The sequence below is a fragment of the Somniosus microcephalus genome, chromosome 4, assembly GCF_052327205.1.
Source record: "Somniosus microcephalus isolate GS21.2 chromosome 4, FLI_Smic_1.0, whole genome shotgun sequence".
Taxonomy (NCBI): domain Eukaryota; kingdom Metazoa; phylum Chordata; class Chondrichthyes; order Squaliformes; family Somniosidae; genus Somniosus; species Somniosus microcephalus.
In genome coordinates, this window is record NC_140990.1 from 255,869,626 (window position 1) to 255,894,825 (window position 25,200).

General features: G+C 43.5%; 1 protein-coding gene across 1 annotated transcript; it reads right to left on the reverse strand.

The window, feature by feature from the left end:
- Positions 1-1,748: 1,748 nt before the first annotated feature.
- Positions 1,749-24,706, reverse strand: umps (uridine monophosphate synthetase). Its single transcript, XM_085986270.1, has 6 exons — positions 24,531-24,706; positions 16,740-16,893; positions 10,390-11,097; positions 4,955-5,130; positions 4,243-4,357; positions 1,749-2,073 (listed from the first exon to the last, which is right to left on the reverse strand). The coding sequence occupies exons 1-6, from the start codon at positions 24,663-24,665 to the stop codon at positions 1,895-1,897; spliced, it is 1,467 nt and encodes a 488-aa protein (XP_085842396.1). The 5' UTR covers positions 24,666-24,706; the 3' UTR covers positions 1,749-1,894.
- Between the last annotated feature and the right edge of the window lie 494 nt (positions 24,707-25,200).

Consider the following 25,200-nt stretch of genomic DNA (forward strand, 5'->3'; position numbering starts at 1 on the left):
AAATGGGTAGACACGTGGCAGGTGAAATTTTATATTTTGGTAAGAAGAATGAGGAGAAGCAGTATGAACTGAATGGTACAATTTTAAAGAGGGTGCATGAACAGAGACACCTCAGGGTGTGCGTACACAAATCTTTGAAAGTGGCAGGATAAGTTGAGAAGGCTGTTTAAAAAGCATCTGAGATCCAGGGCTTTATTAACAGAGGAATAGATTACAAAAGCAAGGGAGTGATGCTAAACCTTTATAAAACACTGGTTAGGCCCCAGCTGAAGTACTGTGTCCAATTCTGGGCACCACACTTTAGGAAGCATGTCAAGGCCTTGGAGAGGGTGCAGAAGAGATTTATTAGAATGGTACCAGGGATGAGGGACTTCAGTTATGTGGAGAGACTGGAGGAGCTGGGGTTATTCTCCTTAGAGCAGAGGTGTTTGAGAGATTTGAGAGAGGTGTTCAAAATCATGAATGGTTTTGATAAAGTAAATAAAGAGAAACTGTTTCCAGTGGCAGAAGGGTCAGTAACCAGAGGACTCAGATTTAAGGTGAGTAGGAAAAGGAACCAGAGGTGACATGAGGAAATTTTTTTTTTTTTTTTTTTTTTTTTTTTTTTTATGAAGTGAGTTGTTGTGATCTGGAATGCACTGCTTGAAAGGATGGTGCAAGCAGATTCAATAGTAACTTTCAAAATAAGAAAATTGATAAATACTTGGAAGGGAAAAGATTTACAGGGCTATGGGGAAAGAGCAGGGGAGTGGGACTAATTGGATAGCTCTACCAAAGAGCCAGCACAGACCCGAGGGACCGAATGGCTTCCTTCTGTGCTGCATCATTCTATGATTCTAAATATATGCTCATTAGTTATTAACTCGTTAGCTCTGTTGCAACAAAAGACGACTTTGGGCTAGATTTTCGTGGAGCTGTCAGGCGGGGTTTCAGGCGTTGGGGGGGGGGGGGGGGGGGAAATCCCGAATTTGGGGGTCCCGACACCATCCCGCCCAAAACCCCGCCCCATGTAAGTTTCAGGGGCGGCGGGTACCCACCCCACACTGGGACCCGCCGAAACCAGGCGGGAAGGGATTAGTGCCAATTAACTGCCTGTTAACAGGTAGTTTTTAGCCTAATCCCTATTTTGAGAGGTTTTGTGTGGGTTTCCCGACGGCTCCAAACCACGCCAGGTTAGAGCAGTTGGAGGGGTCGCGATGTCGGTGCTCAGGTGAGTGATGGGTGCATGAGTGTAAAGGTAAGTGTGTTTGGTGTGTCTAAAGAGTGTAAAGAACTTTTACTTATCTTAACAGCCTTTCTTCCTGTAGCCGTCGGGAGCGCACCACTCAGCCGGAACTAAAAGCTGAATGGCTGCGATCTGTCAAAAGTGACAGCCTTCAGCTTTGAGTGCCGGTGAGAGTTCTGAGTCTGTGCAGAAGGACTCATGTTAGAACTCAATGTCAGTGTTTCACAGCTTCAAACAGCTGTGAAACACTGATATTTCATCAGTCAAGAACTCTTGACAGATGAAATTGCAGTCTGTGACGTCACCTGTTGCCGGGTGGCCCTTAATTGGCCTGCTGAGCCCGCTGGGCGGGCTCAACAAGGTCAATCAAGGGAAAATCGCGCTGATTGGCCGGACGTCGAAGTAAGCGGGCCAAAAACCCGAAAGGGGAAGTCCCGCCGCCTTCCCGACAGGTTTGGGAAAATCTACCCCTTAGTTTGCAATCTGCAATTGTAAAGGTCAGAAATTGTCTTTAAAACATTGATCAAATTACAGTCTTTATTTAAAAGTACATGTATTAATTGTATTACATTACAAAATAACAAATCAAGGAAAGTGATAATACAATCAATTGATTTTCAACAGATTTTGTGCTCAAAATTAGCCACTGATGTATTTTTGTTCAAACTTTCAATTGCTAACAGATGACAACCTGCTCAGGTAGGCCTCCCATCCTGCTTTTTTGTACATTCTTGCAGCTTCCATGCAATCTTTTGCAGACAGGATCCCTCGGCCCACAATGATGATGTCAGAGGCCTTGTTGTTAATCACTTCTTCAGGACTCAGATACTGTTGGCCCAGATTATCCGCTGAGAAGAAATTTGAGACAGATAGAACTTGTTGAAATGATTCTACATGCCCAAAATATGGCTACAGATAGAACATTTCATGCAACAATATGTACAATACTGTTAGCGGCAAATAAATTATCAACTTTAAAACACTTTTGTTATGGTTGCAGCAACGCACTGCATCGCTAAATGTCCTGCAAAGTCACACAAGCGAGGTCCTGTTCATGGCTAAATATTTTCACTAGTCTCCTGTCTAAAGAAGTACTGAATGGTACCATTAAGGGGTGGGGTGGGGGAGGGGGGTAAGTGAAGAAGCAGTAAAATTCACACAAAGCAAACCTTAACCACATCTTTTGATTTCAGAAAAAGTGCTCAGGCAGTCTTAGGAAAACAATCTAAAACAGAGGTTACACACTGGGGAGACAGTAGGACAGTTAACCCAAGAATACCACAGAATTAGTAATATTGTTAACCGGCACAATTAGGAATGAGCTATTGCACCGTGCACAGTATTTAAAGAATTTGGCACAATTTGGTTTCAACATACTGGCCCAAATTTGGAGGCATTTATTTTGTTTTGATGCAGGCAGTATATCACATGGGCTAGTTCTGGAAGATATACTGGAAAATAGCAGCTCAGCAGAACTGTTTTATGGCTCACTTTGAAGTGGCTCCCTGAAGAGCACGTGAAGGGTTGTTGCCATACTAGTTGAAGAGTATTGCGTGTCACTAAGATGTTAGATAAGTTACCAGTTCCATTTGATTTTATTTTTCCTTGTTTTGTTTGTATGTACTAATAAGGATAGTACTGGTTAGTTATTCATTTTGGAGATGCTTAGAACCCTGTGACAATTCTGTAAAAATACAGAACTGGTTGGTTTGAAAACTGGACACGTGTGAAAATAATAGGATTATCTAATCTACTTAATTTTAATTTTGTGAAGTGTGAAATTTGTCCATTTTACTAAAAAAATGTTGAAACTTTTCAAAGAAATTAAATGTTTTTTTTTAAGTTTGTGCATTGTTATTTTAGGTTTGCCTTTTCCCCCCATGTGAGAACCCAATCTTTCTCAAATCAAAATCAAAATCAAATCAACTTTTATTGTCATTGTTAGTGCACAAGTGCAGTACAACGAAATGTAGGCTTACTCTCTCTAACTATTTTAAAAAGTTAGAATTTCAAGGGCTTACCCACTTCCTTGTTCAGTCTGAAAATTCTGCCTTTTGATTGGTGCTTAGACAGCCTGTTGACATCACAGCACTTCGCACAAGAGGATCCCCATTAAGTTCCGCTGAATTGAATTCAAGGTTGGAAAACCCAAAGTTCTCGACACAGGGATTGAGAGCTCCCTGTGCGGAGCGTACTTCAGGGCCAGCAGTGATTGCCTTCGCTTCTGACCTCAAATTCAGGGCTAGCGTTTCCAGTGATTGAGGGGGTATAGATACAAGATTAAAAGAAAGAAATTTAGGGCAAAGAGAAACTTAAAAAAAAACCCCGGAAGGTTGTGGAAAGTTATTGATTAATCAGGTCAACGTTTAAGAATAGGTCAGATAGGTGGATGAAGGAAAGGGAGATGAAAGGATATGCGAACAGGGCGTGCACATGGGATTAGGACTACTGCTCATGTCATCACTGACTAGTTGGATTGAGCAGCCTGTTTCTGTCCAATGTTAGTAATTATAATTGTCATATTTTTTGTTGGGTTCACAGTGTGATTGGCCAGCATTTCAGCCACATTGAGCCCAGGGAGGGGCCAGCCTCTAACAGCACCATTACTAATAGCTCAGGGTCCAATTCTTCGCCCTCAGCTGCACATCTGGGGCTGAATAGAGTAAAAACCCAGTGCAATCAACACTGCAGCTGAAGTGAGTGGGTAAGAAGGTTTATTACATTTATGTTGCACCACCACAGGATGTTGCAACAAATACATTTTTAAAATGTGTCTTTGTAGTGCATTTCTGCCTAGTGTAAAAAATCAATGCTGACTTTTTTTTAAATCCCTTCCCAATGAAACAATTACAAGTATAAAATACTTTGTTACTAGCTGCAGCTTCTTGTAATCCACTTCCACTACACCCTCTCTTAAAAATTTAGATTCGAATGACTAGCAAGAGCTCTTTGCCTTCTACCATTGCAATATACTGTACACTATTAAAACTGAACTTCAGGAGAAGTAGTAACCTTACCTCCAATCTGCATCTGGACTCCCGGGGTCATGTGTATAAACTCTGATCTGCTGCTGATGTTTGAGCTGCATATAAACCCAATGATAAAGTCGGAGTGCTCTTCAGCCAGTCTTACCTAAATAAACAAAAAATGTTTATAAAAAAGTTAAATATTAATTTTAACTTTAATTTTCTCTATTTAGTAGCACAAATTCACAAGATATCTTCATGTATTAATGTGTACCTTACAATTAGAGTTAATCCAAAATGAATAAAATTGGCATAATCTTAAAATTGGTAGGAACCAAGAAAATTAGATGAAATATAGTTAAGATTCATAAATAAATCACTTTACTAAGACACTGAAAAAACATGGTAATTGCACTGCTCGTCATGGCCACTGCAATTCTACAGCATTTTCAAGGCTAATTTCTGTGACCAGGGTTTATGGAATCTTAAAATATATTATGTAGAAAACATCACTAAATTGTTGGCTTTTGCCATTTATCCATACATCATGCATCTCAATTAGGGAGCCATAATCAGCAAGAGAAAATGGAATTGTTTCCTCCCATAACCTCAACATAACAGAGACCGTGGTATGTTGCAGAAAGATTTTATACTCAAAACTTTGTGGTAAAGATCCTCCAACCCCACATGTGGACTTTTACAGTTTTGAGATCTGTCTTGCATTACCATTTTATTAGATTAGAAGTCAGAATAATTTAATTACAGCTGCTTTGGTGTAGTCCCCAGTAGCTAGGGAACCTTTGGAGCTCATTTCTGCAATCAGCAAGCAGCCTCGGTTCAGAGGCAACCCAACTTCTTTTAATCCTTTCACTACTCCAGGGCCAGGAACCACATGAGCATTCACAAAGTCAGACCATAAAGCAATTTTGTATACTCCGCCTGGAGGACAAGAAGACATAATTAATCAAGTAAAGCATTTTTACATTGCAGTAACGTCAATGACTCCTAATGCTTAGGTCCTGCACAGTAATGACACAGTCAAACATAAAACTACTGTGTTGTTTTGACATCAGCATATATCAAGTTTTTCTTGGTTCTCCCAATCTGCTGTCAGTACCGGGAACTCTAGTCAGGCTTGTAAATGTGTTCTTCCACTTCAGTGTGAATGAACTTGCATCATAATGCAAAGACACAAATGGCCCAGAAATTCGGGTCGGGGGCTTCCCGCGGGTGCAAGCCCCCGACCTGCACTTACCTAGCGCGCCGGCCGTTGAGGCCTGGGCCTGCGTGCATTTCCGGTCTGTGGCCCACTGCAGCTCCCGGCGCACTGTGCTTGCATGATCCAGCGGCGTAGTTAGTGCGATGAGCCGGCTGGGATCACGTGAGCACTGGGCAACCAATCGGAGGTTGCAAAAGTTCATTCATGAGTTTGATAGTAAGAACTGTCAAACTCATGAAAACTCCGGGCGCCCAAATCAGTACTTAAACTTCAAATAAAAGTTTAAAAAAATCCCACTAATTAAATGAACTATTAATAACTGTAAAAAAAAATTAAATTATTAATCAAATTTTTGAATTTTTTTTTAAAAAAAAATAAAAAAATAAAAAAATCGGGTCTAAAAATACTTACCTTACTGTAAAGTCTTTAAAAATAATAAACCTGTAGAAAAAAAATTCTAACTTTAATTAGACCACTTACCTTTTAAAACTAAGTACTTACGTCTGGTTTTTAAATGTGCAAAAAGTACAGGCCTTCACACACGGGCAAACCTGTCAAAAAACCAGAAGTTCATCGCGCACACGCTGCCTCATACGTCACACGCGTTTCACCACTTAACTCCTTCGTTCAGGGGACCGGAAGTGCCGTTTTCCCGTGCATGCGCTGTGCATGCAAGAAACCGGCACTTCCATCGGGTCCACGCGTGGGTACTCCGTCCGTACTCACGCGTTGGGACCCAAATTTCTGGGCCATTATAGTGAGTTAACACTCAAACTTGTTTCCATCCCATGCAAAGCATTTTTTTTTTTTAAGTGAAGATTTCTTTCTGCTGAAGAGGAGGAATACCATGTGATGCCTTAAATTTATTGTAGGCACATTCAAGAGGCCAATTCAGAAAATTGCCAGTGAAACCCTATGTCAGCACTTTCAGGAAGTGAGAAAGTTGGAAGGGGACAAAAATACATCACAAATTATTTCCGATAAACTTATCACAATCATTTGTCTGGCATAATCCATGCCAAATAATGACAGGGAGACTTCTGCTAATTTATGTCGAGACAAATAACTTTAAGGCTTGAAACTGAATAAAACCCCATAAAAAATAACTTGCCCATATCCTTCCTGGTTCCAGCAAAAACAATAAGAATGAATGTAATCCCCACCACCTCTATATGCTTCAGATGCTGCAAGGCAGGGTCCCAGCTCAGTAATTCTATCACATTAATAGATGCATCTCTAGGGAAGAGATTAATGAATACTTTGCATCTATTTTCACAGTAGAGGAGGGGGACAAAATACCAGGGGTCCAAGGGAATCTAAAAATAAGTCAAGGAGAGGAACATATTGAATTTAATTAATATAAGTAAGAAAATGTTAAGGGAAAAAATAATGGGGCTTAAGATAGATAAATCTCCATGCCCTAATGGTTTCCACACTATGGTATTAAAAGAAACAGCAGGGGAAATTGCAGATGAGGATGAGTTAGTCATAATTTTCAAACGCTCTCCAGAATTAAGAATTGTGCCTTTGGATTAGAAAATTGCAAATGTCACTCCATTACTTAAGAAAGGAGGGAAAGAGAAACCAGGAAACTACAGACCCATCAGTTGTGGGAAAGTTACCGGGATCCTTCATCAGGGACAGAATGACTAAGCACTAGAACAAGTATGAGCTGATCAAAGAGAGTCCACATGGATTTGTGAATGGTAGATTATGTCTGAGGAGGTCAGGGCAGTGTCTTTGGATGTTGTCTATATGGACTTCCAGAAGTCATTTGGTAAAGCTCCTGACAAGAGATTATTTAGCAAAATAAAAGTGCTGGGAATTGGAGGTAGCTTGTGACATGGGTTGGGAGTAAGGAGACAGAGAGATGGGATAAAGAGAATGTACACTGATTGGTGGGATGTGACAAGTGGTGTTCCCCAGGGATCTGTACTGGGCCTCAGCTTTTCCCCAGAAATATCAATGACTTGGATAAAGGAATAGAGAGTTGTATATCCAAGTTTGCAGATGACACTAAGTTTAGGAAGGATATCAAGGCCTTGAAGAGAGGGTACAGAGGTTTACCAGGATGATACCAATGATGAGGGACTTCAGTTATGCGGAGAGATTGGAGAAGCTGGGATTGTTCTCCGTAGAGCAGAGAAGGTTAAGGGGAGACCTAATAGAGGTATTAAAAATTGAGGGGTTTTAATAGATCAAGTAGGGAGAACCCGTTTCCTCTGACAAGTGGGTTGATAACTAGAGGTCATAGATTTAAAATAACTGGCAAAAGAACTAGAGGGGAAAATTATGAGTAATTATTTACAGGGTTATGATGATCTGGAACACACTACCTGGAAGGGTGGTGAAATCAGATTCCATAGGAACTTTCAAAAGGCAATTGGACATGTATTTGAAGAGAACTAATTTGCATGATTAGGGGGCGAAAGCTGGTGTGTGGGTCCAAATTGGACAGCTCTTTCAAAGAGCTGGCACAGAAACAACGGGCCGAATGGCTCCCTTCTGTGCTGCAAGATTCTATGATTCTAAAAGTTAAATAAAAAAGACTTGCATCTATAAAGCACCTTTCACGTCCACCAGATGTCCCAAAGCGCTTTACAGCCAATGAAGCACTTTTTTGAAGTGTAGTCACTGTTGTAATATAGGAAACGTGGCAGCCAATTTGTGCACAGCAAGCTCCCACAAACAGCAATGTGAAAATGACCAGATAATCGGTTTTATTTTAGTGATGTTGATTGAGGGATAAAATATTGGCCAGGACACCGGGAATAACTTCCCTGCTGTTTTTCGGAATAGTGCCATAGGATCTTTTACATCCACCTGAGAGCACTGAAGTTTGAGTAAATTGTGTAAATGGGGACAGGAAGTTACAAAGGGATAGAACAGATTAAGTGAATGGGTACAACTGTGGTCAATGTGGGAAAATCAAAATGTCATCCACTTTGGATCCAAGACAGACAGATTGGGATATTTTCTTAATGGTGAAAGATTAAGGGGGAGAAATTGGGCACCTTAGTGCCTCCAGTTAGCACCTCTGGGGGGCGCTAAGCACTTACCGACTAGGCACAGCAAGAAGATTGACTCCCGCTATATTCGGCAGGAGGTTTGCGACGGCACTATGCCGTTGTGCCCAGATCTCCTTCACCTGGAGACCGTGAAGTCATCACCGTGCGCATCGCCCCGGACCCGAACTTCGGTTCTGCCACCTGCAGCATCGCCAGGCGAAAACACAGTCAGCTGCAGGAGGCGTTCATTGGGAGGCCGGGCGCTTCGGGGGCGATACTTAAAGGCAAGGTGGCCGAGGTAAGTGAAAGGAATTCTGAAATGCTCATTATCTCTCTCCTTCCCCCCCCCCCCCCCCCACTCCAATTTCTCTTCGTCAGCGATTGGGCAGTGCATCAGGCTGGATCACGGCTGCCGTTGGGAACCAGGTACGTTTTCCTCTTGCAAAACCTGCAGCGATGGCCCTTCCCTTTAAGGGAGGGAAGGAGCCTTCCAACGCGGCAGCGCTGCACGCCTACTGCGCTCCAGGAAGGAAGTGGAGCGCTTGATTTAGCACTCCACTTCCTTCCTGGAGCGCAAACCCCGAATTTTTTAAAATGTGAAAATCATTAGCGCCTGGCGCTAATTTATTCTTCAGTTGTACAGAGCCTTAGTCAGACCCCATCTGGATTACCGCATTCAGGTTTGGGCATCGAACCTCAGAAGGTTTGTGCCTATTGGGTCTAACCACCGGAAAATGAGCTGCTCTGAAAATATACAAGCTAATACATTTGTCATTGCTAGCTTCAAGATGCAATCCCCTTTAGAAATGAAGTGTGATGTTCCCCACAATAGACATGTGCAAGACACACCTGTAGGACAAATGCCAATACAAGAGATAATATACACCGAGTCCACCATTTCCACAGTATGAGTTTAAAATATGCTCTCAAATAAATACTACTCTCAGTCTGGAAGCACTGCATTCATTAAACTAGCGTAATTATTTTTAAGGCTCAAACCAGCTATAGAATGCTGCAATTATACAAATTGTCCTCAATATGCTGTTTTAACTTTAACTTTATTTACCTGTTTTCTTTGAAGTAAGTACTTGGAACCAGGTTTTGTGTCTAGTAACTATTATAAGGCTGCCAGATAAATGCCAGTCAGATGCCATTGTATATTTTGGCTGTTGAATGCCTTGGAAATGTGAACTCTAGTAACCTGGTCTTCAAGGCAGGGGGTGTTCCCCCAGTGTCTGAGGAAGGGGTTGATTTACAGCTCCTTGCCACTGCAATGAAATACAGTTTGCAATTGTCTCCCAGTTCGGCAATTATTGTTCCATTAGTGTAGAAGTTAATATACATTAATTCTATGGATTTGTTTTACACCAACATTTAAATTTTGTGTTAAAGACACTGGCCCAGGTTCAGGTTCATTAGAAGTTACTGAAATATTGTCTTATTATTCCGTGAACCACGGAGATGTTGTTAATGATTGTAATCCAATAGTATCTATGTTGATCTATTGTTACTATTCAACTTTTCCTTTTAATAAAATGGATTCAAGATTATAGTCTAAACCATATGGTCAGATCGTTATTATTCTTCCATTATCCAAAGCTTAGAACAAATTACAGTAATAAGAGTGTTGTTAGGCTCTAGTTAATGCTTCATTACCAGATACTGTGCTTATACAGACGCACTGCAGTTTGCAGGGAAAGAGGACTTTCTAATGCAAGTGGACCTAAGTACCGAGTGCTGCAAGAGAACTATCTGACACATCTCAAAAATTGTAACATTTACATATTTTTGTCAGAATAAAAAAAGATATTTAACAAGGCCTTCACAAGCGATTTAAACAAAACCAAAAATGTAATCTACCCTTGCAGTTCAGCTGTGACCTACTCAGTTACTTATGATCATTTCCAGGTATTCATTATCTTATAACCACCATTACAGGCATTTAAACATTTTAACAGAATGACTAAATACCTTCATACTGGTGTTTAACAGTGTTCCCAATATCTGCAAACTTTCGATCTTCAAATATCAAAAATTCATGCTTATCGGCAATTGCTCTCAGCTCTTTGAACACATCTGGATTAAAATCATTCAAGATATCGACGTGTGTTTTCAGTACGCAGATCTCGCTACCCAGCGAATCAGCCAATTGTAGTAACTCTTTTGCATTTGTGACATCAGCAGCTAGACACAAATTTGTTTGCTTCTTTTCCATTAGTTTAAAAAGCTGTGCTGTGATTGGGTGAATCTCAGGAAGCTGGGCACGAGCACCATAGCTCATTTCTTTATAGTGTTTCTCTGCAGGTGCTCCATCAGGCTGGCTGTTGGGCTGTTTTGTTGAACCATTCATCATTTTATCCACTGGTGGATAAGTGTTGTTTTTTCTTATGAATGTCTTGACATTTTCTACGATGTCACATTCAATTTTGCCTTGATCATGTAAAGTTTCTAATAATTTGGATAAAGAACAGACAGAGTGTAATCGTATCCCTTCCTTGTCTAATCTGGCCCTTCCTCCCTGTTCTCTGTCCAACAACACCACTGCATCAGTGACCTTTAATCCTTCCTTACGAAGAACTTCTGCCGTCTCCAGGACACTGGAACCACTTGTGACAACATCCTCGATAATAAGACAGGTTTCTCCTGGGATGACAGCGCCTTCCACCAGACGTTTTGTACCTGTAATTATAGAATGTCTTTTTTGATAAATATAGTAAACACAATGCGGTATTATAATTTTTAAAAATAGAAGTTAGTTAATTTCAACGGGAAAATACAGCATCTAAAATAGCTTTTCTTTCCAGACCAACCTTTGAAAATATTAATATAATACAGCTAAATGACAAACTTCAGATTCTGATGACAGAAGCTATCAGCTAATTTTCCAGAGAGTTAAAAACTTAAAAGTGACAGAGAAGACGTTAAGATAGAGATATGCAAATGGTTATTATTCAACCCTACGAGTAGAGCATTATTGCAAATGTCAGGAAGCAGTATGCCGCAAGTTTATAACACTAACAAGAGATAAATACCTTGGCTTTGAAATACCTGCACTTCTTTGCAAGTGGCTTCAGCCAAAAAAGTGCCAAGTGGATGATCTTACTCAGCCTCCTCCAGAAATCCCTACCATTGCAGATACCAATGTCCAACCAATTTGGCTCACTTCACATGACATTAAGAAGCAGCTCAATACAATGAACACAGCAAAGACTATGGCCTAGATAACATCCCAGCTATAGTACTAAAAACCTGTGCGCCAGAACTAACCAAGCACCTAGCCAAGCTATTCCAGTGCATTTATGACATTGACATGACCTGACAATGTAGAAAATTGCCCAGGTATGTCCTATCCACAAAAAGTAGCACAAATCTAATGGCTAATTATCAGTTGCCTCTCAATCATCATCTATATAATGGAATAAGTAATCTGCAGTGCCATTAAGTGAAACCAGCTCACCAATAAACTGCTTGCCAACGCTCAGTTCCACTTTTGTCAGAAGCACTCAGTTCCTGACATGTGTCTGTGTTGCCCAAGGGTATGACAAAGAGCTGAATGCAAGAGGATTGGCAAGAGCCCCTGCTCTTGAGCCCCAGCAAAACTGAGGTCAATAGGGAAAACTCTCCAATGCTGAAGTCATATCTGACATGCAGGAAGATGCCAGTGCTCGTACGGGCAATCATTACAGCTCCAAGACATAGCTGTTGGAGATCCTCGGGACAGCTCTCGTAGACCAACCATCTTCAGCTGCTTTATCAATGACCTTCCCTCTGTTATAACGTCAAGAGTGGGGCTGTTTGGTGATGATTCTACTAAGCTTTATTCACAACAGATCCAATAATGGAGCAGCCTGTGGGCTTAGGCTGACAAAGACAAGTAACATTTGTACCACAAGTGGCAGAGAATGACCATCACCAACCCAACAATTTCACTGAGTTGTCCAGCATCAATATCCTGAGGGTTCCCATTGACAAGGATGCCTTCACAGTCACGTAGTCAAACTCCCAGAATTCCCGAGCTAACACCATTGTGGGAGCACCACCGCCGCAAGGAATTCAGTGTTTCAAGGTGAAAGTACACCACCAACTACTCAGGACAACTAGAGATGACAATGAACGTGGCCTTGCCAATGCTGCGAGAACCCCAATAATAAAGGTAAAGAAAAATTATTTCAAAAGATCACAAGATAATTACAGATGAGGGCAGCCATTTAGATGGATCTTAGGTCCATCCAGAACAGCCCTGAAATCTGTTCAGCATCTAACTGTTCCTTAATTAATTTCAGAAATTGCATCTCCAGTACTCCTATATGCACTGATCATTCTTCATGTGAAGAAGAATTTCTTGATATTAGTCCTAAATTTGCCTTTTAATAGTCTGAACTTTATTAGCCTGTCCTACTGTTGCAATTCAGTTTAAAGTAAACTTCTGGTTTTACTTTTTCCATGCCATTCACTATCTTTTCTATAGTTTATATACCTCTAAGATCATCTCTCGGATGCAGCCTTTCAAAGCTGTAAAGCCCAAGATTCTCCAGTCTTGCCTTATAACTCAGATCTTTGACATGAGGGATCAGCCTTGTGATTCTTTCTACTCTAGCATTAGAATGTTTTCCTCGTGTCTAGGTAAGCAAAACTAGACATTACTCAAGAGGTGGGCTGACCAGATCACTATTCCCCTGACTTCTATAGATTTGGCTACATGGTTCAACATTGATTGCTGCTCTCCATTAGTGGGACACCTTGAGCACCAAGTTTGCTAAATCCTAGGTCATTTTCAACTTTATCCTTTGCTATTTCAACACCAGTATTGGCCACTTTCCTTTCCTGTGTGCAGTATTTTACATTTATCCACTTTGATTTTAATCTGGTGGTGTTCTGTTCATTTACATATTCTGTCATTTCAAACCTAGCTCGTCTGATTCCACTGCCCTTCTGGTTTCACACATCTGCAAATCTGACCAATTTGCATTAAGTTTCTGAATCCACGTCATTGATGCAAAATAAAAGCAGTAGTGGCCTCAACACATTTCTCAATCCAAGTCATCGATGCAAATTAGAAAGAGGCGTGGCCAATATTCCCTCTAAGCTGGGCGTGTGCACAGCCGTGCAGTAATCTGCAAGTTCCCGCATAGGCCGCACACAAGCTTTGAAATTGGAAACATAGAAGGTAGGAACAGGAGTAGGCCATTCGGCCCCTCGAGCCTATTCCGCCATTTAATGAGATCATGGCTGATCATCCAAATTCAGTACCCTGTCCCTGCTTTCTCCCCATATCCCTTGATCCCTTTAGCCTTAAGAAATATATATAACTCCTTCTTGAATATATTTAATGAATTGGCCTCAACTACCTTCTGTGGTAGAGAATTCCACAGGTTCACCACTCTCTGGGTGAAGAAATTCCTCCATCTCATGGCTTACCCCTTATCCTTAGACTGTGACCCCTGGTTCTGGACTCCCCCACCATTGGGAACATCCTTCCTGCATCTAGTCCTGCTAGAATTTTATAAGTTTCAATTAGATCCCCTCTCATTCTTCTAAACTCTAGCGAATACAAGCCCAATCTCTCCTCATAAGTCATTCCTGCCATCCCAGATATCAGTCTGGTGAATCTTCGCTGCACTCCCTCCATGGCAAGAACATCCTTCCTCAGATAAGGTGACCAAAACTGCACACAATACTCAAAGGTGTGGTCTCACCAAGGCCCTGTACAACTGCAGCAAGACATCCTTGCTCCTGTACTCGAATCCTCTTGCTATGAAGGCCTTCTTAACCGCCTGCTGTACCTGCATGCTTACCTTCGGCGACTGGTGCACAAGGACACCCAGGTCTCATTGCACTTCCCCTTCTCCCAATCTATTGCTGTTCAGATAATAATCTGCCTTCCTGTTTTTGCCACCAAAGTGGATAACCTCGCATTTATCCACATTATACTGCACCTGCCATGCATCTGCCCAATCACCCAACCGGTCCAAATCATACTGGCGTTTCTCTGCATCCTCCTCACAGCACACACGCCCACCCAGCTTTGTGTCGTCTGCAAACTTGGAGATATTACATCTAGTTCCCTCATCTAGATCATTAATATATATTGTGAACAGCTGGGGTCCTAGCACCGATCCCTGCGGTACCCCACTAGTCACTGCCTGCCACTCGGAAAAAGACCCGTTTATTCCAACTCTTTGCTTCCTGTCTGCCAACCAGTTCTCTATCCAAGGTCAGTATCTTACCCCCAATCCCATGTGCTTATCTTTACACGCTATTCTCTTATGCAGGACCTTATCAAAAGCCTTCTGAAAGTCCAAATACACCACATCCACTGGTTCTCCTTTACCTATTCTACCAGATTAGTCAAGCATGATTTACCTTTTGTAAATCCATGTTGACTTTGTCTGATCCGGTCACTGTTTTCCAAGCGCATACAGAAATACAGCACATGCACAGAAAGTTAAAGGGACCGCACATTGAAAGAAGCAGGCCACACAGAACATAGTGCAGCTCACAGGGAACACTGGTGTTGGGGCCCCAACACCAATCATTGGAACACCTGCCACCCCAACATACTGCCTCGAACAAGTGTCCTTTTTCTACCTTTGAGTCAGTTTTTTAATCCATTCTCATGATTTACCTTGAATTCCCACATGTTGCGTTTCACTAATAGCCTTTCATGCATGACTTGGTCAAATGCCTTTTATATCACTTTCCACATGCATTTGTCATTTCCTCAGAGAAATGAAGGCTGACCAGGTAGAATCTTCTCCTTAGTAATCAATGTTGGCTGCTGTTTACAGACAAATTTCAATTCTTCAAATTCACAATTTCTTTACGCATCTTTCAAGTGCAACAAACACTTCTTATCTTTGATGGCATAACCCGTTGATGTTCTAGCTACCAATCACGGACCAGGTGCAGCTCCTGAGTGTCAGAAATCCAGCCCACAAAGTCCAGACAGTTCCATTTCTATCTGACCACAGAGGCCTTACTTGTCATTTGCCTTGATTCTATTTTGTGAGCCTGGAGGTTTGGAACAGACCATTTAGCTTTGTTGCCTCGCTGGCAGAAAAACTGTAAATCAGGACTCCAAGGACTGTCAGTACTATGGATTGAGTTGTATGCAAATTAATGGGAACATTCATTTAAACTTTATATAAGGCCCGCCTAGCTCCGTGGAATACACCCAAACAGCACATGTACTCATCTACAGGTTTTTAAAAATCAAACTTGGTGGCATTCATCATTTTCTTGATTTATCCTACTCTTTTCAAAAAGTTGGTGGCATCCTAGGATTCCTCAATCTTTCTGCATCAGTTTGAATAACTTATTTCACTTACACAAAGATCAGATTATCTTTGATCAAAAGATCAAATTGAGTAGTTTCCTTAATTTCATTAAAAATAACTGGCCTTTCTACTGTGAGATGAAATGTTTTTATTTTCCTATCCCACACATTTACATGATCCACCTCCGACTCCTCCCTCCTCACTTTTGGCAGTCGGCTTAATAGATATTTATTACAAGCCTACTAGCTCCCACACTTACCTAGATAGTGCGTTGGACAGGAAAGTTGGAGAGAGAGGAGGTGCAACAAGTTCCTTGAGACTTTTTCAGAATTCTGAGCGAGGTACAGCAGGGAATCCAAGTCTGGAATGGCAGTAGGAGGGCAGAGGAGCAGTGATGGGTTGGGGGTGATGTGGGGTGGGGGAGGGGGGCCGCAGGTGAAAGAAATCCAAAGTATCTGAGAGGGGAGAAATTAATGGTGCCATGACAAAGTAACAGGAAAGGGCCCCAAGAGGAAAGAAAGGCAAATAGAAAGTAACAGGCTCAGGTTGTGAGTGGCAGCCAAAATGCACAAATGAATGGACACCGAGGGAATTCGGATTACATAGGCATGGCAGAGATCAAGAGAGACATGAAGTCAATGGGAATCAGGGGAAAAAACTCTCCACTGGCTGGAGTCATACCTAGCACAAAGGAAGATGGTTGTGGATATTGGAGGCCAATTATCTCAGCCCCAGGGTATCGCTGCAGGAGTTCCTCAGGGCAGTGACCTAGGCCCAACCATCTTCAGCTGCTTCATCAATGACCTACCCTCCATCAGAGGGTCAGAAGTGGGGATGTTTGCTGATGATTGCAGTGTTCAGTTCTGTTCGCAACCCATCAGATAATGAAGCAGTCCGTGCCCGCCTGCAGCAAGACCTGGATGACACTAAACTTTTAAGTAGTCAATTACTACATGGAACACAAACAAACAATTTCAGCACTGTTAAACTTCAACATTGACCAGGGTAAAAGGTAGCACCAAATGTACTATATTGTGAATTTACCATAATCCTTTGCCTCCTTTCGACGAATAAGCATGGGGATTCCATTGGAAGAACAGATAACGGTTGCAAGAGGTAAAGCAGTGTAGGGAACCCCACAAACAGAATTGCATTTGATTCCAGCATTGTTTGCAGTTTGCCACAAGAGACCGGAAACCTGCAAGAAAAGACAGTTCATTTGGTAACTGCAAGTACTAAAGTAAGCAGCCATATAAGAGGACCACACAACCAGAATTTAGATAAGTATATATCTTAATGATTATTGCAAGCAAAATAGGCAAGTTTATAGACAATACCAAAATAGGATGCAGGTCTATTAATTACTGATAATGTTACCAGATTCAGAGCATTTAGATCTTTTAGATCGGGGTGTCCAACATTTGATGCAACTAGCGATTGACCAACTTTTGATAAAGGTTGCACTTACATTATAATTTTAGAGTGGATGAAAAACAACACTGTTTGGCCATGATGCACGTTATATTGTAAATGCACCCTCAATTACTTACTCTTCCTTCTGTCATATGACCACTCATAGCAAGTAATGCATTAGGAATAAACATTAAATGTTTTGCTTTATATTGCACTGTTATTAACATGAAAGAAATATTCCACTGTAAGATTCAAACACAAAACAATTTAATTACCAAAGCTTTATGTCATATGAAGCACTAAACTTAACTAGTCAATTACTATATGGAACACAAACAATTACTTCCTCACCCTCAATGAGGAAGTAATTTAGGGTGCATTTACAATATAACTTTTGCTTCATGGCAAAACAATATAGTTTCTCATCCGCTCTAAAGTTATAATGCAAGTGCTACCTTTATCAAAAGTGGCCCATTCACTAGCTGCGGAACCCCGCAGGGCTCAGTACTAGGTCCAACGTTCCCTAGAAGCTGCGTGGCCTCTCTGCCAGTCCCGCGAAGCCCAGGGCCGGCTTTTTCAATGCTAAATTTCGTGCATGCGCAAAACTGCACACCTTCTTTCCACACCCCCCCCCCACCGCAAATAAAGCGGGAACATTGACTAGGTCCCTTGCTTTTTGTGGTATACATCAATGGTTTAAGACTTAAATGTAGGGGGCATGATTAGGAAATTTGCAGAGGATACAAAAATTGGCCATGTGGTTGATAGTGAGGAAGAAAGCTGTAAACTACAAGGGAGGAAAAAGAGTGGGAGCGCAACAGTGATAGGGGATTCTATTGTAAGGGGAACAGATAGGCGTTTCTGTGGCCACAGACGTGACTCCAGGATGGTATGTTGCCTCCCTGGTGCCAGGGTCAAGGATGTCACTGAATGGCTGCAGGGCATTCTGAAGGGGGAGGGCGAACAGTCAAGAGGTCATGGTTCACATTGGTATCAACGACATGGGTAGACAGAGCGATGAGGTCCTGCAACAAGAACTTAGGGAGCTAGGTAGCAGATTAAAAAGCAGGACCGCAAAAGGTTGTAATCTCTGGATTACTCCTGGTGCCACGTGCTAGTGAGTATAGGAATAGGAGGATAGAGCAGATGAATGCGTGGCTAAAGAGTTGGTGCAGGAGGGAGGGCTTTAGTTTCCTGGATCACTGGGTCTGCTTCTGGGGAAGGTGGGACCTGTACAAGTCGGACGGGTTGCACCTGAACCGGAACCGGACCAACATCCTTGCGGGGAGGTTTGCTAGTGCTGTTGGGGGAGGTTTAAACTAACTTGGCAGGGGGATGGGATACGGAGTGGAGCTATAGTAGGGGGTGATGCACAGCCAAATATAGAGGGAAAAAAACAAGTCAGCCTGGAAGGCAGAGCAAATATGTAACGGCACAAGGGAGTATGGCAAGGTTGGATAGCATTTATTTTAATGCAAGGAGTCTTGCGAGTAAGGCAGATGAATTGAAGGTGTTGATGAACACATGGGAGTATGATATTGTTGCTATCACAGAGACATGGTTGAGGGAGGGGCAGGACTGGCAGCTCAATATTCCGGGGTACAGAATCTTCAGTCGAGACAGCGAGGGGTGTAAAAGAGGAGGGGGTATCGCAATATTAATCAAGATATCTTAGCAGGTTCCTCTAATGAGGCCATATGGGTAGAACTTAAAAACAAAAAGGGGGCAAGCACTTTGCTGGGAGTGCACTATAGGCCCCCAAACAGTCAGGGGGAGATAGAGGAACAGATATGTAAGCAAATCTCAGAAGTGTAGAAATAATAGGGGAATAATAGTAAGGGATTTCAACTTCCCCAATATTAACTGGGATAGTCATAGTGTGAAGGCTTAGAGGGTGCAGAATCCTTAAAGTGCATCCAGGAGAGCTTTCTGAGCCAGCGTGTAGAAAATCCTAATAGAGAGGGGGCGGTACTGGACCTACTTCTGGGGAATGTAGCCGGGCAGGTGGTAGAAGTGTCAGTAGAAGAGCATTTTGGTGACAGTGACCATAGCTCGGTGAAACTTAAGGTAGTCATGGAAAAGGACAAAGATGGACCGGAAATAAAGGTTCTAAATTGGGGGAAGGCCAATTTTAATATGATTAGGCAGGATCTGGCCAAAGTGGACTGGGAACAGCGATTTGTAGGAAAATCTACATCAGAGCAGTGGGAGTGTTTCAGAAGGGAAATAGAGAGAGAGTAGAACGCCAACATGTTCCTGTAAAGGTCAAGGGTGGGACCAACAAGCCCAGGGAACCCTGGATGTCAAGGGATATACAAGAATGGATTAGGAAAAAAAGGGAGGCTTTTGGCAGATACAAAGGACTAAAAACAGTGGAAGTCCTAGAGGAGTATAGAAAGTGCAGGGGGGTACTTAAAAAAAGAAATTAGGAGAGCGAAGAGGGGGCATGAAAAAACACTGGCGGGCAAAATAAAAGGAAAATCCCTAGGTGTTTTATAAGTATATTAAGGGCAAGAGGATAACCAGGGAAAGAGTAGGGCCTATTAGGGACCAAAGCAGCAACCTGTGTGTAGAGCCGGAAGATGTAGGTGAGGTTTTAAATGAATATTTTGCATCTGTGTTCACTATGGAGAAGGACGATGTAGGCATAGAAATCAGGCAGGGGTATTGTGATGTACTTGAACAAATTAGTATTGAGAGGGAGGAGGCACTAGCGGTTTTAGCGGGCTTAAAAGTGGATAAATCCCCAGGCCCCGACGAGATGTATCCCAGGCTGCTGTGTGAGGCAAGGGAGGAGATTGCAGGGGCTCTGGCACAAATTTTCAGATCCTCTCTGGCCACAGGGGCGGTGCCAGAGGACTGGAGGACAGCTAACATAGTACCATTATTCAAGAAGGGTAGTAGGGATAAACCAGCGAATTACAGGTCAGTGAGCCTAACATCAGCGGTAGGGAAATTATTGGAAAAAAAGTCTCCACTTGGAGAGGCAAGGATTAATCAAGGATAGTAAACATGGCTTTGTCAGGGGGAGATCATGTCTGACCAATTTGATTGAATTTTGAGAGGGGGTGACCAGGTGTGTGGATGAGGGTAGTGCAGTTGATGTAGTCTACATGGACTTCAGTAAGGCTTTTGACAAAGTCCCACATGGGAGACTGGTCAAGAAGGTAAGAGCCCATGGAATCCAGGGCAATTTGGCACATTGGATCCAAAATTGGCTTAGTGGCAGGAGGCAGAGGGTGATGGTCGAAGGTTGTTTTTGTGACTGGACGCCTGTGTCCAGTGGTGTACCGCAGGGATCAGTGCTGGGTCCTTTGCTGTTTGTAGTGTACATTAATGATTTAGATATGAATGTAGGAGGCATCAGCAGAAAGTTCGCAGATGACACGAAAATTGGTGGAGTGGTAAATAGCGAGGAGGGATGCCTCAGGCTACAGGACGATATAGACGGGATGGTTAGATGGGCAGAACAGTGGCAAATGGAATTTAACCCTGAAAAGTGTGAGGTGATGCATTTTGGGAGGATTAACAAGGCAAGGGAATACACAATGAATGGTAGAACCCTAGGAAGGACAAAGGGACCTTGGTGTGCATGTACATAGATCCCTGAAGGCAGCAGGACAAGTAGATAATGTGGTTAAAAAGGCATATGGGATACTTGCCTTCATTAGCCGAGGCATAGAATATTAAGAGCAGGGAGTTTATGATGGAGCTGTACAAAACGTTAGGCCACAGCTGGAATATTGTGTGCAGTTCTGGTCGCCACACTATAGGAAGGATGTGATTGCATTGGAGAGGGTGCAGAGGAGATTCACTAGGATGATACCTGGACTGAAGCTATGAAGAGAGACTGGACAGGCTGGGGTTGTTTTCCTCAGAGCAGAGAAGGCTGAGGGGGGACCTGATTGAGGTGTACAAAATTATGAAAGGCATAGATAGGGTAGATAGAAAGGAACTTTTCCCCTTAGTAGAGGGGTCAATAACCAGGGAGCAGAGTTTCAGGTAAGGTAAGGGGTGGTCGAGGCAGGAACCCTCACAACATTCAAGAAGCATTTAGATGAGCACTTGAAACACCATAGCATACAAGGCTACGGAGCAAGTGCTGGAAAATGGGATTAGAATAGACAGGGCTTGATGGCTGGCGCGGACACGATGGGCCGCTTTCTGTGCTGTATAACTCTATGACTCTATAAGATATCAATGGACTGGTCAAGTGGTCAGAAAAGTGGCAAATGGAATTCAGTCTGGAGAAGTGTGATGTAATGCATGGGGGCAGCAAACAAGGCAAGGGATTACACAATAAATGGCAGGATACTGAAGTGTAGAGGAACAGAGGGACCTTGGAGTGCATGTCCACAGATCCCTGAATGTAGCAGGACAGGTAGATAAGGTGGTTAAGAAGGCATATGGGATACTTTCCTTTATAAGCCAAGGCATAGAATACAAGAGCAAGGTTATGCTAGAACTGTAATACACACTAGTTAGGCCACAGCTAGAGTATTGCATACAGTTCTGGTCACCACATTACAGGAAAGATGTGATTGCACTGGAGAGGGTACAGGGGGGATTTACAAGGATATTGCCAGGACTGGAGAATTTTAGCTATGAGGAAAGATTGGATAGGCTGGGGTTGTTTTCTTTGGAATAGAGGTGGTTATGGGGAGATTTAATTGAGGTGTGTAAAATTATGACGGGCCTAGATACAGTGGATAGGAAAGACCTATTTCCCTTAGCAGAGATGTCAAATCCCCAGGCCCGGACGAGATGTATCCCAGGCTACTATGTGAGGCAAAGGAGGAGATTGCAGGGGCTCTGACACAAATTTTCAGAACCTCTCTGGCCACAGGGGATGTGCCACAGGACTGGAGAACAGCTAACGTAGTACCATTATTCAAGAAGGGTAGTAGGGATAAACCAGGGAATTACAGGCCAGTGAGCCTAACATCAGTGGTAGGGAAATTATTGGAAAAATTTCTGAGGGACAGAATTAGTCTCCACTTGGAGAGGCAAGGATTAATTAGGGATAGCCAGCATGGCTTTGTCAAGGGAAGATCATGTCTGACCAATTTGATTGAATTTTGCGAGGGGGTGACTAGGTGTGTGGATGAGGGTAGTGCAGTGGATGTGGTTTACATGGATTTCAGTAAGGCTTTTGATAAAATCCCGCATAGGAGACTGGTCAGGAAGGTAAGAGCCCATGGGATCCAGGGTGCCTTGGCACATTGGATCCAAAACTGGCTTAGTGGCAGAAAGCAGAGGGTGATGGTGGAAGGTTGTTTTTGTGACTGGAAGCCTGTGTCCAGTGGGGTACCGCAGGGCTCGGTGCTGGGTCCCTTGCTGTTTGTGGTCTACATTAATGATTTGGATGTGAATATAAAAAGGTATGATCAGTAAATTCGCAGATGACACGAAAATTGGTGGGGTGGTAAATAGCGAGGAGGGAAGCCTCAGGCTACAGGACGATATAGATGGGTTGGTCAGATGGGCGGAACAGCGGCAAATGGAATTTAACCCTGAAAAGTGTGAGGTGATGCATTTTGGACGGACTAACAAGGCAAGGGAATACACAATGAATGGTAAGACCCTAGGAAAGACAGAGGATCAGAGGGACCTTGGTGTGCATGTACATAGATCCCTGAAGGCAGCAGAACAGGTGGATAAGGTGGTTAAAAAGGCATATGGGATACTTGCCTTCATTAGCCAAGGCATAGAATATAAGAGGAGGGAGGTTATGATGGAGCTGTACAAAAAGGCCACAGCTGGAGTACTGTGTGCAGTTCTGGTCGCCACACTATAGGAAGGATGTGATTGCTTTGGAGAGGGTGCAGAGGAGATTTACCAGGATGTTACCTGGGCTGGAGCGCTTCAGCTATGAAGACTGGACAGGCTGGGGTTGTTTTCCTTGGAGCAGAGAAGGCTGAGGGGGGACCTGATGGAAGTATACAAAATTATGAGGGGCATAGATAGGGTGGATAGAAAGGAACTTTTCCCCTTAGTAGAGGGGTCAATAACAAGGGGGCACAGATTCAAGGTAAGGGGCAGGAGGTTTAGAGGGGATTTGAGGAAAAACTTTTTCACCCAGAGGGTGGTTGGAATCTGGAACTCACTGCCTGAAAGGGTGGTAGAGGCAGGAACCCTCACAACATTAAAGAAGCATTTGGATGAGCACTTGAAATGCCATAGCATACAAGGCTACGGACCAAATGCTGGAAAATGGGATTAGATTAGACAGGGCTTGATGGCCGGCGCAGACGCGATGGGCCAAAGGGCCTCTTTCTGTGCTGTATAACTCTATGACTCTAATAACTAGGGGGGCATAGATTTAAAGTAATTGGTAGAAGGATTAGAGAGTTGAGAACTTTTTTCACCCAGAGGGTGGTGTGGGCCTGGAACTCACTGCTTGAAAGGGTGCTAGAGGCAGAAACCATCACCGCATTTACAAAGTAGTCAGATATACACTTGAAGTGTCGTAACCTACAAGGATATGGACCAAGAGCTGAAAAGTGGGATTAGGCTGGATAGCGCTTTTTTGGCCGGCACCAACACAATGGGCCGAATGGCCTCCTGTGCCGTAAATTTCTATTATATTCTAAAATTCACTTCAATCTCTCTCTGCTCTCACTTCATGCCTGATGTATGCATGTCTCTATTTCTGCCTTCACTGTGTCTCTCCCTTCACTACTTCCCCTCCCCATCTCTTTTACTTTTCATTTCTCCCTTTCTTATTCTTCTGTTTTTATTTCTCTCTAACTATGGGTGGTGAGGCAGTAGGAGCAGGCTGAGACTTGGTAGTGGGTAGAATCGGCAGAATCAGGACTCATGTCAGTAGGTAAGTTAAAGGTTGCCACACCGTGTTTGGGATATGGTGGGAAGGGATGTCAGTGACACTACCATATGCCGGGTAGGGTCAAGGGTACTGAACGTTGGCCTCAGCCCTCGTGAGCCTGGGTCAGTCAGCTGCTCCAAGCTGAGCTATCCTCCTGCTCCCACGCCAGGTATGGAGCCACAGCTGAGAGGCGAGTACTATTCTTGTAAAAAAAGTGTTCACTTCTGGAAAAACCCCACCAGTAGAAATAGCTGGTCAGCCGGTGGATTTGTGGGAATTTAAAGAGATCTCAGGCAGTTGTACAAACATTCTCAGCAGGAGTGCATAGGATTGGCATGCAGCTCCTTCTCCCAGCAACAATGCTGCCCCCCTTCAGTCAGGACCTGTCTCAGGAATCTACAGTACCGCAGATCCCAAGTAAGAGGGAGAGAGAGAGAGCTGCACTGCTGGGAGCGGGAAATGCCCGTCAATCGGTCGTGATCCTGCCGGCAGAGCGGACCCAGTCAACCGCCATTTAAATGGTCTTAACTCCACTCAGAGGAGGCGGCTTGGGGCCTAAGCGACCGCAAACAAATGGCGTGGGCTGGAAATGGTACCTGGTTCATTAGAGTCGGATAGGACACAATGACCCTCAGATCGAAGTAGATGGGCGACGATATCCCACTTTTCAGCACGAAGCTGCCGAACTTCACCGCCTGAACTGTGTACAACTCGGACACCAGCGACTCCATGCTGCCCGTGCGAAGGCTGCTCTGCGCCTGCGTGCCTGCATCGTCAAACTCCTGCCCTTCGCTCAGCCAATGGCGGGGAGCCGTTGGGACGGGCCAATCAGGTGACGCCGGAGGTTACCCAGCGCCGCTAATCAATGCACGTCACAGTCTCAGCAATACACCTGTAAAGGAGTCCGTCCTCTTTTTTTTAACCCCCAAAAAAACCCTTAAACAAATAAAACAAAGGAGTCCGTGTTCCATGGAGTGAAAGAGGCTGCAGCCCCTCTTCCATTATTCCAAGGGGCTGATCCTCGATTTTTGGCTGCACTTCAGTCCCACGCTCCTGCTCTTTGGTCACCCGGTGCGGAGGGGAGCGGACAGGTTGGAGGACCTCCTCGTAGGACTGCTCCTGGGCCTGGTTAAAAAAGCCATTAATTGGTCCAGGCAGCGGGCGGTCGTTCAGCCAGATTGCCTGCCTCTCTTCCGCGTCCACGTTCGCACCCGGGTGGCCCTGGAGATGGAGCACGCGGTGTCCGCTGGCACGCTTGAGTATTTC

Coding starts and splice junctions, on each gene's coding strand:
- umps (XM_085986270.1), bottom strand. CDS start 24,665: ATGGAGTCGCTGGTGTCCGAGTTGTACACAGTTCAGGCGGTGAAGTTC. Junction 11,098..16,739: donor AAAGGAGGCAAAGGATTATG/GTAAATTCACAA, acceptor CTATAATTACAG/GTACAAAACGTCTGGTGGAA. Junction 4,358..4,954: donor GGGACTACACCAAAGCAGCT/GTAATTAAATTA, acceptor TTGTTTATTTAG/GTAAGACTGGCTGAAGAGCA.